At 51.1% G+C, this 16,364-nt stretch overlaps 1 protein-coding gene across 2 annotated transcripts in view; it reads right to left on the bottom strand.

The window, feature by feature from the left end:
* LOC310749119 (coronin-7-like) overlaps positions 1 to 16,364 on the bottom strand; it is a 102,807-nt gene that overhangs the window by 66,061 nt on the left and 20,382 nt on the right. For both annotated transcript variants that reach the window (XM_083585603.1, XM_083585602.1), the window contains 4 exons: positions 13,063 to 13,139; positions 10,132 to 10,182; positions 5,011 to 5,097; positions 3,936 to 4,018 (listed from right to left, as the gene is read on the bottom strand). In XM_083585603.1, the coding sequence (XP_083441729.1) occupies positions 3,936 to 4,018; positions 5,011 to 5,097; positions 10,132 to 10,182; positions 13,063 to 13,139 (298 nt within the window). The remainder of the gene's footprint in view (positions 1 to 3,935; positions 4,019 to 5,010; positions 5,098 to 10,131; positions 10,183 to 13,062; positions 13,140 to 16,364) is intronic.

Below are 16,364 nucleotides of genomic sequence, written 5' to 3'. Positions count from 1 at the left end.
GGCCAGGACCCTCTGCTGCTGCCCCACACGGGCCGATGAGCACGAAGGGACGGGGCACTGCGCACTCCTGCATCACACCAGCTGCTTCAGCAGTTTCGCTGACCCCCAGCGGCCGCGGAGCACGGAAGCACAGAATGAAAGGCTTTCAGCCCCACAGTTTGCTCTGCAAACAGCCCCCCAGAGGACTCAAGGGCCATTCATGCGGTGTGCTTGGCAAGACGGAGGATGGGAGGGGGGCTTTGGAACAGGGCTTGGCAACCGGCGGGGGGGGGGGGAGGCAGAGAGAGAAAGAGAGAGAGAGAGAAAAAGAGAGAGAGAGAGAGAGAGAGAGAGAGAGAGAGAGAGAGAGAGAGAGAGGCATTTGTCTTCAGAGCCAGGGCAACCATTCTGCACACATCCCCAAGCCTCATGTAAGAACCTAGTAAGAGCCTACTGGATCAGGCCCAGGGCCCATCTGGTCTGGCATCCTGTTCTCACAGGCGCTAACCAGATGCTGCAAGCAGGATCCCAGCACAAGATCCCTCTTCACCACTCCTGCAGTTTCCAGAAACTGGGATTCAGAAGCAATGCTGACTCTGACTGTTGGAAGCCGAGCCGAGCCATCAATAGCTGCCTCCTCCTCCTCCATGAATTGGTCTAATCATCTTCTACAACAGGCACAGGCAAACTCGGCCCTCCAGATGTTTTGGGACTACAACTCCCATCATCCCTGACCAATGGCCCTGTTAGCTAGGGATGATGGGAGTTGTAGTCCCAAAACAGCTAGAGGGCCAAGTTTGCCTTGTGCCTGTTCTAAAACCATCCAAGTTGGTGGACCTCCTTGCCTCCTGGGGGGCATGTTTGAGTTCCACAGTTTAACCCTGCCCTGTGTTAAAAAGAAGGACTTCCCTTCGCCTGCCCTGAATCTTCCCACATTCAGCTTCTTCAAATATCCACGACTTCCAGAGTTAGGAGAAAAATCGTTCTCCATCTACTTTCTCCATGTCACGAATAATTTCACAACATTCCATCATGTCACCTCTTACTTTCTTTTCTTCCGCCGCCCCCCCCCCCCCGTACAGCAGGAGGAGGGCAAAGGAGGCGCTTCCTGCGCACAAGGAGCTCCAGGTTGGGAGGGAAGGGGCACCCCAGTAATTTGCCCGGGGAGACAGCAGAGCTCAGCCCACCTTCCAGCACTGCAGGCAGGCTGCTAGCTGCTCTGGCACCCGGGGAGGCGGGGTTGGGGCGAGCCACCCAGGGGGGCAGCGCAGCGAACGGCCCACGTAGTCCGCCTGGCGGACGCAAGCCCCACGCTGCCATTTTGGGCAGCGCTGGGCCCTGATCCACCACATCACTCTCAGGAGAGACTAACAACAACAACAATTTATTATTTGTACCCCGCCCATCTGGCTGGGTTTCCCCAGCCACTCTGGGCAGCTTCCAACAAAAATTAAAAATAAATTAAAGTGTCACACATTAAAAACTTCCCTGAACAGGGCTGCCTTCAGATGTCTTCTAACTGTTAGGTAGTTGTTTATTGCCTTGACATCTGGTGGGAGGGCGTTCCACAGGGCGGTGCCACTACCGAGAAGGCCCTCTGCCTGGTTCCCTGTAACTTGGCTTCTCATAGGGAGGGAACCACCAGAAGACACTCAGAGCTGGACCTCAGCGTCCGGGCAGAACGATGGGCGTGGAGACTCAGGCACGCTGCAGGCCAGGACCCGGGGTAAGTGCCGCCCCCCGCGGTGTGCCATTTTGTCACCCCCTTGAGGGTGACACCTGGGGCAACCCCCCCCCACACACACTGCCCTTCCTACCCCCTTGACTGCAGGAACAGTAGCAGCAGCTAATCCAGGGTCTGTGGTTGCCCAGAAACGGGGCAAAATGGTTCCCCCCCCTTAGGGGCTCACTTTCCCATTCCAACAGAAAGTGTGTGTGTGTGTGTGTGTGTGTGTGTGTGTGTGTGTGTTGATCCATATTTTGCATATCACAAGTCCAACCAAGCAGCCCAAAGCCCTCTGAGCGACTCATCTCGTTTCCAAGAGCTTGAAGGAATGGAATCTGGACACGGAACAATACGCCTGCTGGATCGTGTTGCCTGCTCAGGAAAAGCCCCCCTTGCGCAGAGGAGGCGGAAAGCAGCGCAGGAGCAACAGGGCTCCTCGTCGCTCCCCTCGCCCCCCCCAAGTCCCTCAGATCCTCTCCCACTCCCCTCCTTATCAGACTGGGTCCCAATGGTACGTGGGGGTCACCTTCTAACCCCGACGCAGCAAGGCAGGCCGATAAGAGAGGCTCACAGCAGCCGCCAACCACATTCCTCCCTCAGCGGCGGCGATGGAGATAGAGTCCCCCAGCCAAAACAAGCCAGCCGCCTGGAATCAATTTACTCCCTCGCTCAGGGCTGCTGGCGAGGAGGAAGAAAGGAACAGCAGCCGCCCACCTTGGCAGGAGCCTCGCAGGCCCTGCTGCAGCCAGGAAGGGGGGGTCTGTGCGGAGGGGGGGCTCTCTCTGCCTCTCTCGCCAAAGGAGGCCTCCTGCAGCACCCCCAAGAAGCTGCAAGTCCACATGGACTGACTCATCTGCCCAGAGAGAGTGGCAGAAATGAGGCCGGAGGCGATTCTGACCCTCCGCAGGCGACCAGCCACCCCAGAGACGCGTGGAAAGATCACAGAAGGCCGGAGCGTTATTCAAAGTGGGGAGGGGGAGACACCCCACCTACTGACTTCCTGCCGGGCATCGTGCGCAGACAGCACTCATTCATTCATTCGTTCGTTTGTTTGTTCGTTCTTTCCCAATATTTATACACCACCTAATGGCAAAAGTCCTGTGGGTGGTTCGCAAGTAAAAGATCGAAAGCCATAAAATACTCTAGGAAACTAAACTCCTGCACAGAATAAAACCCACAAGCAGAGGAGGACGTCAGTACAACAAACGCAAAAAGCAGTGGGGGGAAATTCTGACGAAAAATGCCTTCATCCGGCACCTAAAAGAGGTCATCACACAGGTGATATGCAGACATCCCTGGGGGGGCCAACTCTGGAAAGGCCCTTCTCTGGAGCGGCCAGCCTCATGCATTTCAGTATTTCAGGTATTTCAGGCAGCCAACAAATGCATTCGCCCAACATGCAGGGACAAAGCAACCTCAAAGAGAGTCCCGTGGGTTGTTGCGTTCAAAGCCTAGAAAGCTCCGACGGGTTAAAGCCAGAGGTTCCCAAATTCTTTTGGGCCACCGCCCCCTTGGCTCCTCTGTCCCATAAAAAGCCTTATTCAGAACGGCGGTTTGCACAATCCACAAAGGAAGACAGCAGCACAATCAAATTCAGAATGGTAACAGCCGATTGCACGTTTATTCCGAATCCAGTTGAGACAATTTAGTTTGATGAGTTCAACAAAATGGGTGGACGTGATTGAGGGGCACCAGCTATTGGAAATCTGGTGAGCATTTACCGTATTTTCCGCTCTATAAGATGAACTTTTCCCCTCCTAAAAAGTAAGGGGAAATGTGCGTCTTATGGAGCGAATGCAGGCTACGCAGCTTTCGCTGAAGCCAGGAGAGCAAGAGGGGTTGAAATGGAAGTGGCTCCGCTTCTCCTGCCGCTTCGCCGAAAGGGCGCTGCACAGAGAGGGAGAGAACATTTTTTTCTTGTTCTCCTCCTCTAAAACTAGGTGCGTCTTATGGTCGGGTGCGTCTTATAGAGCGAAAAATACAGTATTTGCGCTGCCAGTGTGCCCCACCCAATCCTTTGCCTCTTGTCATCCACAAGTCACCCCATTTCCTCCCTGGGGGGTCATAGTGACACTTAGGGTCAGCACTGGGTTAAGCGCACTCATGTTCTGCCTCCAAGGCTAAACAACAACCCCCTCACCCCCACAGTGGCAACTCCAGCCGAACAGCACCCCAAAGGCCACGCCCATTCCCAGCCCCCCGCCTGCCCCCTCCGCCTCACTGGTCTTACCTGGGAGATGCATCTAGGGTGATGGAGGCCAGAGAGTTGTCGAACCTCCGTGTGTCCCAAAGCCTGACTTCGCGCTCCCGCACCTGGAAAACAGGCAGGATGATGGTCTCTGGCAACCAAAAACTCCCCACTTGGCTCCTTGCTAAGTTGCGATTCCTGCGTTGCAGGGGTCAGGCTGGATGACCCTCGGGACCCTTTCCAATTCTATGAAAGCTAACAAGAAAGAGGCAGCTCCTCCACCCAGGGCTTGGTTTCCTCCAGATGTTCTGGCCCACAATGCCCAGCCAGCACCGCCCTGTAGACTGAAACATCTGGAGGGTACCAAGTTTGGGGAGATTGGCCTTTGGCTTCATTTCAGTTGGCTGTGCTGACCAAGACGCTAGTCCTCAGGCTCTGTGTGTCAGCTCTGCGCCAGAACCGCCAGACAGAGCACACATCTCAGTTCCTGTCTGCTTCAAGCCCAAAAAGTCTTTGCTCCTACTTTAGCTCATTGGCCAGCACTAATTTTCCTCTTTGTGATTTCCTAAAGGTGGGAGAGCTCAGTTGGTAGAGCAGGAGACTCTAATAATAATAATAATAATAATAATAATAATAATAATAATAATAATATATTATTTATACCCAGAAACACAAAGCTGAAAATTACCCATGGAAAAATAAAGGGAAATTAGCTATGAAAAATATTGGGCGGGTGGGGAGGAAATCAGTCGTTAAATGCTTTCGATCAAAAATCAAAATATCAAAAGAGCTATGTTCTGTGTAATAATAATAATAATAATAATAATAATAATAATAATAATAATAATTTATTATTTGTTTCCCCAGCCACTCTGGGCAGCTTCCAAGGAAGATTAAAAATACATTAAAATATCAATTATGTTGGGTTGCCAATGCATTGCCGATCAATTAAGGAGGCTCAAAGGCGCCCCGAGACACACCGAAATCTCAGAGTCGTGGGTTTGAGTCCCACCTTGGACCAAAGATTCCTTCACTGCAAGGGGTTGGACTAGATGACCCCGGGACCCCTTCCAACTCTTTGGCTCTGTTATCAAGGGGATGGAGGCAGGTACCGTACCTGGTTGAATCCGACGGAGAGGAGGCAGCCTTCGGCGTCCACCCAGATCAGCCGTGAGTCCTTGCCGTTCGCGTGCGCCAGGACGCTCTGAAAGGAAGGAGGGCGAAAGGGCATCAAGAGCCGGGCTGGGAGAAGAAGCCGCCCATTTCGCAGGTGCCTCACCTGGAAAACTGACTCCCACCCACTGTCTCCCTCTCAGCTGCGGGTTTGGCACGGGTCCCTTGGGCCTGTGTCTGAGCGATGGGAGCATGCGCAGAGAAGAAACGAACGAGAGAAGCCCCCCGGGCTTAAAAACAGGAGAACAGCTGAGAGAGGATGACGCAGGGTGCCTCTAAGCCAGCCTTTCTCAACCTGTGGGTCCCCAGATGTTGTTGAACTACAACTCCCATCACCCCTGGCTAGCAAGGCCAGAGCTCAGGGATGATGGGAGTTGTAGTCCAACAACATCTGGGGCCCACCGGTGGAGAACCGCTGCGGCTAAGTTAAGGGCGGAAAGTGGGGCAAAGAGACCCCAAAGGGTGAAAACATCATGGAATCCAATCTCAGAATCACAAGGTTGGAAGGGAACCCCAAGTCCAAACCGCTGCTATGCAGGAATCCCTGACAACCTGTGTTTAAAAACCTCCAAAGTGTTGGTCATGTTGCTGGTTTTGTTCTTTGTAGTTTTATGGTGCTGTGGGTTAAACCACTGTGCCTCTTGGGCTTGCTGATCAAAAGGTTGGTGGTTTGAATCCCCGTGACGGGGTGAGCTCCCGTTGCTCGGTCCCTGCTCCTGCCAACCTAGCAGTTCGAAAGCACATCAAGGTGCAAGTAGATAAATAGGTACCACTCTGGTGGGAAGGTAAACGGCGTTTCCATGCGCTGCTCTGGTTCGCCAGAAGCAGCTTAGTCATGCTGGCCACATGACCCAGAAGCTGTACGCCAGCTCCCTTGGCCAGTAAAGCGAGATGAGCGCCGCAACCCCAGAGTTGGTCACAACTGGACCTAATGGTCAGGGGTCCCTTTACATCTACCTTTAACTGCTGTAAATGACCTCAGGAGCAAGGGGGACACCCCACCCCACCCCCAGCTCCAGAGTCTCACGTCCCACTGCTCCCAGCCCCATGTTCAGGTTGGAGGGAAAGACACCCCCCCCCAAATTAGCCCTTGGCCTCAGAGGGCATGTTTTTTTTTGCAGTCCTGCTGCAATAAATGCACTCCAGTCCAGAGGGCAGAATTTATTCTGTGGGGTGGGGGTGTGGGGCAGAAGAGGCGCCTTCCTTTGGGCAGGTTTGGCCACTTTTCATTCATCGGTTCTGCAGCGAGACTTCGAGTCAGAGATCAGCACAGACATTAAAAAAGGCTTCTCCCAAGAGACTCAGACACCATAAAACAGCAGCTGATACATGGCACAAAAAAGAATTACTGATTAAAGAAGAATGGAGGATGAAAATGATGGACTATGCAGAATTAGATAAACTAACAGGAAGAATTCAAAACCTGCGGGACCAGAGATTCTCAGAAGACTGGAATAAATTTACGGATTATTTGAAAAGTAATTGTGATGAACAGATTACGCTAGAAGACAGTTCGACTTCCGAAACGTTCAACAACCAAGGCACAATGGGCGGTCAGCAATTTCAATGGAGAAAATGGAGAAACGCACCTCAGAAGCCGTTCAACTTCCGAGGCACATTCAAAAACGGAAGCATTCACTTCTGGGTTTTCGGCGTTCGGGTTCCGAATCGTTCGGCTTCCGAGACGCTCGAAAACCGAGGTTCCACTGTATTGTAATTTAAAGAATGGTGCCATTGGGCTGGAATGAGTAGAGTCGGGGTGACCGTTCGGTCTCCTGATCATGTGATTGAAAAGAACAACAACCCTATCCAAAAGAAAAGTTTCTGCCCACGGAGGGTCACACAAGGGAGACCTCTGGGTCTGCTTGGGCCCCCAACTCATTTCTTTGCAGGCCCAGGAGACCATAGCCCAGCAAGAACGCTGAGCATGCGGGAAACCAAGACCGGGGGGTTGGCACATGCTGCATGTTCAGGCCCTTCTAGGTGCCAGAGTGGTATCCAGACCAGAGTGGAACTGGCCTTGGCACAAGAGCTGCAGATGCAGATGTTGTGGGGCTCCATCTGGCCAGCTCCCCTCAACATGGTGTTACGGAATTTATATGATTGTTAAAGCTAGGAAACTTCCCTGAGCTGTCAAGTCGAAAGGATACATTTATGCATAATATTTGTAACATTTAACAACTTTAAAGATGTGCCCCCACCCCACCGTAATTTCCGTAACAGTTGCGAGTTGATAGGGTTACTGGGAGTAATGGTTCAGCAAATGTCTGGGTTGCACCAGGCAGAGCGAAATCCCTGCAAAGCCCAGTTCACACATCTCAGCAGCCGGAAGCCCTGGCGCCTGAGGCCAAATAACGCCCCCCCCCAGCCCCCTTCAGATTTCCAAGGAAACTGCCCGAGAGCTGGAAGAGAAGGAAGAGGGTGCAGCCGTTCAAAGGCAGCTGCAGAAAGCGAGGCGGCAAAGTCTAGGGAGGGAGCATTCAGCCACATCAGCACTGGCAAGAGGGGGAAACAATTGCCTTACACACACAAACACACCAAAGCCGCAGCCTGCAGCTCTGGGTCACAGCCTCCCGGAGAACTTCAAAAGCTGCCCTATAAGCAAGACGTTGTGCCAGAATCTCCTTCCCAGACTTTTGCTCACTTCCTCCGCCTCTTTCCAGACACAGATTCCTCCACCTCCACAAGTAACAACTCAGAGTGTGCGTCACCTTCTTTCTCTTTCTCTCTCTCTCTCTCTCGCTCTCTTTTTCTCTCTCACACACAAACACACAACACAGACTCTTGAACCCCGTGGGCAGCCCAGATGGCCAAGTGCAAGACTCACAGGGCAGAGGAACAGGGGTCAGTTTCTCTCCTTCCACAGCTGGGCCAGGGGCCCCACTGGGCTCCCGAGGGCCCCAGAAACAGAGGCTGGGCCCCTGCTGCTCTCTGTGGCTCTTCCAGGACTGGCTACCCCCCCAAGTCAATAGTGGGCTCTGCAGCCCCACAGGTGCCACTTCCACAACAGCCCGTTTCTACAGAGTGGGGCCATCCCAGCAGGGATGCAACACAAGGCCCCCAATCCTTGCTGCACAAGCAGCTGCACAAGCATTGCTGTTGGGGCACCCTGACACTGTCCCCCGCAGGGGGCCAAGGAACGGGGAGCCGGAGCTCCTGCAGCGACCCTCTGCCTTGGGCCCCCATCTTTCTCCCTGCTCAGCCTCCCCGTGGCTTCCTCATTTTGGGACGGAGGAGCAGCAATTCGGAGGGGGTGGGGAGGGTGAGAAGAGAAGCGGAAGCCCTGAGGCCGCCCCCCCCCTGCTCCGCTGGGGAGCAGGAGCCTGAGAGCGCCGGCCGCAGGCTGCTATAAATAGGCCTTCCCGAAACCTAGGCCAGCTCCCTTCCTCAGCTTCCCACGGCCTTCTTGGGAAGAGGGAAGGCTGAGGACGTCCCCCAAGCGGGAAGGAGGACACTTGGCTGCCGAGGGTGGGAGCCAGGCACCCCCGAGGTGACCTCTGCGGGAGGGAAGTGGGGGGTTGGGAGAGGGAGAATGAACGCCCCCCCCTGAGCCTCCCGCCCCCCCCAAACAATCCCACAGCTGGATCTGGAGCATGAGAGGTGCGCACAGCTGGCTCTCACGCAGAGGGGAAGGGGTGGGCAAAGGGGAGCTCTTCCTCTTCCTCTTCCTCCTCCTCCATCTTCCCAGGAGCCACGCCAGGTAAGAGAGATGCAGAGCGGAGCAGACATGGCTTGCTCTGGGGGCAGCCCCCCAAGGTGCGGGTGGGGGGTTGGCACGGTCAGAGGAGAAGGGGGCACAGAAGCAAAACACCAGCAGCAGCCGCCAGCGCAAGGCAAGCCAGGAGGACTGGTTGAGACGCACGGGAAAATCAGGCAGGGGACAAAGTCTGCACCAAGACAGCCCCTTTCCAGGATGACCAAGAACTGCAAAGGGCAGCAGATTGTTTTGAAAGGAAAAGTTTGCTGAATGCAGAAGAACAGCAGGTAGCGCACAGGCCAAGCCCCTCTTGCTAAGACGCTGCTTTCCTACATAATAATAATAATAATAATAATAATAATAATAATAATAATAAATTTTATTTATACCCCTCCCTCCCCAGCCAAGACCGGGCTCAGGGTGGCTAACACCCGATATAAAAACAAATTGATTGAAATACAACTTAAAAATGAGATTAAAATACAACATTAAAACATTAAAATACATCCTCATTTCAATGGAAACTCAAATAAAAAACTTTTTGAGGGATGAAAACATCAAGTCTTCACCAAGGCTAACTATCCAGACTGGTCCTACATGGGCCAGAAAAAAGCCAGGGAAGTCCCCAAATTATATGAACTAAAATAAATTAAAAAATGTGTTTTGTTTTTGACGTGGGCATCCAGACATGAACTCTGGCCCTCCAACTGGAGGCTGACATGGTGCAGGAGAGGAAGTGTTTTGCCACTTGACTCTGAGGAACTGGCCCAGGCTGGCAGCCACAGGGAACACCAGCCCTTCCCCTGGCTGGCCTGGCACCAGCCTTGCTGTCTGCCCTTTGGGCGGTCCCACGCCTGTGAAATTAGGGCCCCTCCAATGGAAAGAGAGGGTCCATGAATTTGTGTAGTGATTTTTTAAAGCCAAGTTGGTGGACATCCTTGCCTCCTGCCGGGGTGAGTTCCACAGTTCAACTCTGCGCTGTATCAAGGACTTCCCTCCCAGAGCTTTGTCAAAGCAATAAGGGGCATTTGAGGGCTCAGTGTGGGTGCCTCCACACATGATACAATGCCGATGGAGCTGGGGTCCAAAATATCTGGAGGGCACCTGGTTGGCAAAGGCTGGGCTAGCCACACCGCCACTGTGGCTCTCACTAGCCCAACGCCAGATAACAGACCAGCCGCCTGGCATTTTCTCAAGTTGACGCTGTGAGCTGTTAAGAGGGGCAGGAATCCTGGGGTCCTGGAACCCAAGGAAGTTGCTCTGGAGGAAGAGCAACCAGCTTTAGACAGGGTGTCTCTGCAAAACCCAGCCCTGGCAGTGCCCTCTCTCCAACCCCATCCTGCCCCCAAACCAAAGAGGCCCAAATACCTGGCAAGCCGTAGGTTTGGCACGTGGGTCAAAGATCCGCAGCTTTTTATCCTGAGGACAGAGAAGAAAGGGAGGTCATGAGGGACTCTGTGTTTGCCACAAACGCAGCAGCCCATTCTCAATTTAGTCAGGTGCTATATGTAGAACTATGATGCTTAAGCGTCCACAGTATCCTTGCAAGAGAGGATGGAGAGGAAGGCAGAACTTAGCCATGATCCAGTGGCCTCCTGGCACCCCGACCTGGTAGAGGGGGTACCAGCCGAAGCATAAATAAAAAGTATAATCAACAGTAGCCTGGTTCGCACACTTTGCTAAACCATGGTTTGTTAAGCTCAACAAACTCTGGTTTGTTTGTCCAAACACACAACGGCCATCAGCTATAGGCTTGCCATACGTCAGGAAAATTCCTGACATGGCCTGGTTTTGGGGTGCAAAAATGGCATGGGGGGATTTTGCTGAATCGGCAAAATGTCAGGGAAAACCTGGATGTATGGCAATGCGATGGAAAAAGCAGCAGAAACAGCTCAAAAAGCTTAAAATCACTATTTTGGGGTTAGGTTTCCCCCCAAAAGCTGAACAATTTGGGTTTGTTTCCAAAAAAAAAAAGCATACCAATTTTGGTGGTTTCCTTAAAAAAACTCACCAATTTTGCCGGTGTCCGGAATACGGCAACCCTAATCAACTCTGGTCAGCTGACGACCAGCAGACCAGAATGTGAAACCATGGTCTGAAGCTGACTTAGGAATCTCTGCTTGCATGAATGCTCTGAAACGCATTCTCTGGCTTAATTCTGGTTTGCTTCAGTGCCCAGCCCTCGATGCTTGCCGGTCTACAGAGGCAAAAACCCCCAAAACGCCAGAAAAACCAGAACCTTAAGTGAAACTACACATGGTCCCTTTGCTCATCTGCAAGACTGATTCTGGTTAGGCATTCTTAAACACACCTGGAAAAGGTTGCAGAGCTTCCTAGGCAATGGTTTCTATGCTAGCAGATACCACAATGCTTGCCGCAGTGGTTCGTGCATGTTACTATTAGTAGATAAAGCCTTTAACAACTTGGGACCAGTTTATCTACAATATTCCCTTACTCCACATGCGCCCCCTCCAGGTGGTGGAATGGGCATGGGTCTACTACAGGTGCCACCTTTGTAAGAACTGAGTCGTTCCATGTGGCAGCACCTACACTTTGGAACTCCCTCCCTATTGATACCAAGCCCAGGCCTTCACTGTACGCTTTTCGGTGCCTGCTAAAAACAGGAGGGTCTGCAAGCCGACCCGGATCACAGAACAGCCTGCCCCCCCCCCCGCCCCTGCAATGCTGGATGCTCAGGAAGTTGAGGCGAATTTTAATCCGCTTTCGTCTTTTTAACTATTCGTATGTTTTTAACTTTTCGTATGTTCTAAAGTACGGCTGCGGATGTTTCTCGATTTCACCGTTTCATCTCTTTGCAAACCGCTTTGGGTTTGTTTGTTTGTTTTGTTTTGTTTCACAATCAAGCGCCACATAGATTTTATGAAATAAAGACATTTGAGGAGGTGCTCTCCTTGTGTTTCCAAGCTGAGTGAAGCCAGCGGCCAGATTGCAGCCACAGGCTTTTCAATGTGCCTTTTTGCACCAAGCATGAGTCCTTGGGAGGCGCATTATGTGCGCGTGTTGCGCCACCCAGTGGTCACTTGTGGTGTAGGCCATTTAAAGCGGTATCACCTTAAACAGTTCTGGCTTCCCCCAAAGAATCCTGGGAACTGTAGTCTCTTAAGGGTGCTGAGATCCCTGTTCCCCTCGCAGAGCTACGATTCTCAGACTGGTTTAACAACCAATTCCTCTTCCCAGGGAACTCTGGGAATTGTAGCTTTGTGAGGGAAACAGGAGTTTCCTAACAACTGTCACATCCTTTAAAAAACTGCAATTCCCAGGATTCTTGGGGAGGGGGAGCCGTGGTTGCCTAAAGTGGCATGATACTGCTTATTTATTTACTAAATTTATAGCCAACCTTTTCCTCAAGGCGGTGCATGTGCTCCTCCTCGCCCTCCCCAGGTCAACCTCACAACAGCCCTGCGAGGCTGGCTCGGCTGCGAGATGGTGACTTGGCCCAGAGTCACCCAGGGCGCTGCATGGCTGAGTGGGATCTCCCACTGTGCCACACTCTATAGGGCAGGAGCAAAGAGGGCGCAGAACAGCACAGAGATCTGTGGAAGCAGCGGAGTCCCTTTTGCTGGCTCCACTTACCGTATTTTTCGCTCTGTAGGACGCACCGGACCATAGGAGGGGGGAAAGAGAAAAAAAAAATATCTCCCCCTCTCTGCTCAGCGCCCCTTCAGCGAAGTGGCAGGAGAAACGGAGCCCCTTCCATTTCTCCTCCTGCTTGGCTGAAGGGGCACTGTGCAGCTCTCCCTCTCTGCTGAAGCTAGGAGAGTCTTGCTCTCCCGGCTTCAGCAAAAGGAACCCGAAGTCTTCGGAGCGCAGCGCGAGTTCCCGCTGCACTCCGAAGGCTTCAGACAGCTATCTCTGAAGCCTGGAGAACAAGAGGGGTCGGTGCGCACTGACCCCTCTCGCTCTCCAGGCTTCAGCAAAAGCAACGCGAAGCCTCCAGAGTGCGGAGGGAGCACTCCCTCTGCGCTTCGGAGGCTTCGCATTGCTATCGCTGAAGCCAAGGAGCCTGCATTCGCTCCATAGGATGCACAGACATTTCCCCTTAATTTTTGGAGGGGGAAAAGTGCATCCTATAGAGCGAAAAATACGGTATTTCTTCCAGCTGCTCCTTCTGGCCACAGAAGCAGCAATAGCACGCCTGGCATCACAGCAGTAGCAAAGTGGGTCACAGCGCAGAGGCTGGAGCCCGAGGAGGATCACTTGACCGCCACCCGCTGACCTGAAGGGCAGCTTCACATACACACCGGCCCCTTAAGCCCCAGCACCTGGTCTACTATGTACCTTGCAGGATGTGCCCAGCAGACAGCCATCGGGTTTCCAAGCCAAACTCTGGACCTGGTCATCGTGAGGCTCCAGCTCTGCAGGGAAAGATAAGAGATGAGATAAAGTTCCTGGCAGGCGCCACTCATGGAGCAACCTGATCGCCCGGCCTGAGAGCGGGCAGAATAACGGGGCAGCAAAGTGCAATATGACCTGCACCTGCAGATGATGCTTCCAGGAGGCTGAGGAAGACACAGGACATCACTGCCCTCCCCGACATCTGCCTTTTGCTGCTGCCAGCCTCCTCTGGAGTAATAATGAATAATAACAATTTTTTATTTATACCCCGCCCTTTCCGGTTCAGAAAACCAGGCTCAGGGTGGCTAACAACAAAGTTAAAACACTTAATTGATGCTACAAAAAAACAGCATAAAATACAGTATAAAACTTAACAATAAATTCAGAATTCAAAAATCAGTTTAGGGGGGAAATCCATCCAATAAACATTAGATGATCACCAGGGCTAGCTGGCTAAGTTAGTCCTATTTGGGCCAGCGAGGAGACCAGGGGAGAATTAGCTGTGGGATGCCAAAGCGGGTAATCTTCATAAAAAGGGGAGGAGGAGGGAAGGAAGGGGAATAAAAGATCAGGCTAAGTTGAAATTGAAAGCCAGGCGGAATAGTTCTGTCTTACAGGCACTGCAGAAGGAAGCTAAATCCTGCAGGGCCCTGGTCTCCTGGGACAGAGCATTCCACCAGGTCGGAGCCACCACTGAGAAGGCCCTGGCCCTGGTGGAGGATACTCTGACTTCCTTAGGGCCCGGGACCTCTAAACTATGCTTATTCATGGACCTTAAGGTCCTCTGTGGGGCAGACCAGGAGAGGTGGTCCCGTAAATACGAGGGCCCTAAGCCACGAAGGCTTAGGTACGGATGTGGGAGCCTGCTGTAATGCATGCCATCAGCCTCTCGCCTCTGAACTGTATTTCAGCCAACCCTTGTTGTTATTGTTTAGTCATTTGGTCGCGTCCGCCTCTTCGTGACCCCCTGGAGCAGAGCACACCAGGCCATCCTGTCTTCCACTGCCTCCCACAGTTTGGTCAAACTCATGCTGGTAGCTTCGAGAACACTGTCCCACCATCTCGTCCTCTGTCGTCCCCTTCTCCTTGCGCCCTCCATCTTTCCCAACATCAGGGTCTTTTCCAGGGAGTCTTCTCTTCTCATGAGGTGCCAAAGTCTTGGAGCCTCAGCTTCAGGATCTGTCCTTCCAGTGAGCACTCAGGGCTGATTTCCTTCAGAATGGATTAGGTTTGATCTTCTTGCAGTCCATGGGACTCTCAAGAGTCTCCTCCAGCACCAGAATTCAGAGGACAGCAAGACCAGGGCCAGAAAGTTCATTGCCAGCTCACTCTTGTTTTGCTATATATCCATGTACTTCAGCCTGGATTATTTTTCATAATATTGAGGAGTCCCCCCCCCCCAATGTGTTTGCCGAATTGTTGATTTTTGTCATTTTTAAAAATTTATACTGGCGTGCTCTGTATCTTAGTATATTTGTAATTCCAACGCTCTGTATTTCGATGGCTTGAATGTTTGCTGTAAGCCACTCTGGGGGCAGCTCACTGGAGAACAGAGGCATCCGATCAAACCAATCGAGTAAAACGAAAAGTTTAAGGAGCACAGAGGAGCATCTGAACAACTGAGCGGCAGAATCCCCAAGAAGAGAGAAGATCTGTCAGATTCCCAAGCCACTTTTCTGAAGCCAGTGGCCCTGAGTTCCCAAGCAGGTGTTTGTTGCTGGACGGATGTGCTTTGCTGCTTTGCTCCCACCCCCTGTCCAAGAGCAGAAGCAGGGCCTTTTCGCTGGTGGCTTCCTTCCCTCGTGTCATGAAACTCCCTCCCAAGGAAGGTTCAACGGCCGCCTCCTTCCAGCAACAGGCAAAATCTTAGCCAGGGAGCATGGGGGAAGGAATGGAAGTTGAGAGGGCTCTGCAGTTTTGCCTCCCCCCCCCCCACAAAAAAATTGGTTTTGTGGTTATATGAATCATGGAATCATAGAGTTGGAAGGGACCTTGAGGGTTAACTAGTCAAACTCTCTGCAATGCAAGAACCTCAACTAACTCATGAGACGCTCTGGTCACCTTTGGGGGCAGAAATGGAAGAATATAAAACCATTCAAACCAATGGAACGGAACAATGTAAAACAGCCACAAAATAACAAGACAAATCAATAAACGACCAAGCAGCCAGATGGCATCATGACGATTTGAGCTGCACATTGATTGGACAAAAGTGCATGCACAATTTAGAGCAGAAAGTCGATGGGTGGTGCAAGGAAAGGGGAGGCAGCCCTGTTTAGGGAAGTTTTTGGTGTTCAATATTTTATCGTGTTTTTAATATTCTGTTGGGAACAGCCCAGAGTGGCTGGGGAAACCCAGCCAGATGCGCAGAGTATAAATAATAAAATTATTATTACACAGTATTATTGATCTTTAAATTCTCATTTATTAAAAAAACCTGAAGATTTTCTGTTAGGTTCTGTCCACTGAAATATAAAATACCCCCAGAACCCTTTTTATGTACGCAACCACGGCAGCTAGGATTTTGGTAGCAAAAAACTGGAAAGGCGTCTTAATCCCCACAAAAACTGACTGGCAAGCGAAGATGATAGAATATGTCGAACTCGCAAAAATGACTGGGAGAATAAGAGAAAACTTCAACCAGAAAGTCAACAAAGACTTGGATAATATTTAAAGAATACCTTCGAAAGTATTATGATAACGCAAATCTCCTGACTGCTTTAGACTGAATCTTGAAGTATAAGGAAACTATAAAAGTAAAATTTCTTTTGATAAGTAACGGAAATAATAATAATAATAATAATAATAATAATTAAGTGCATATAGATTAATAAGGTGTAAAAAGTGAATTGGAAGTGAATGATATGTTGTTAGTTAGTGTTTATGTTTGTTTATGTGTTTTTGTTGTTCTGTTTATGTTATATTGTATGTAAATTGTTTTGCAATAAAGAATTGTTTTAATAAAAATTATTATTATTATTATTATTATTATTATTATTATTATTAGCATGTTTCAGTTAGTCAGACAGAAGGCCTTCTCGGTGGTGGCGCCTGCCCTGTGGAACGCCCTCCCTTCAGATGTGAAGGAAATAAGCAGCTCTCTTAACTTTAAAAGACATCTGAAGGCAGCCCTGTTTAGGGAAGTTTTTAATATTTAGTGCTGTATTGTTTTTAACACTTGATTGGGAGCCGCCCAGAGTGGCTGGGGAAACTCAGCCAGATGGTGGGCGGGGTATAAATAAATT

This window comes from Podarcis filfolensis (assembly GCF_964270895.1).
Source record: "Podarcis filfolensis genome assembly, chromosome: 14".
In the NCBI taxonomy this organism is placed as follows: Eukaryota; Metazoa; Chordata; class Lepidosauria; order Squamata; family Lacertidae; genus Podarcis; species Podarcis filfolensis.
The sequence above is the reverse complement of the archived record's forward strand: the minus strand, read 5'-3'. Positions and strand labels throughout refer to the sequence as shown.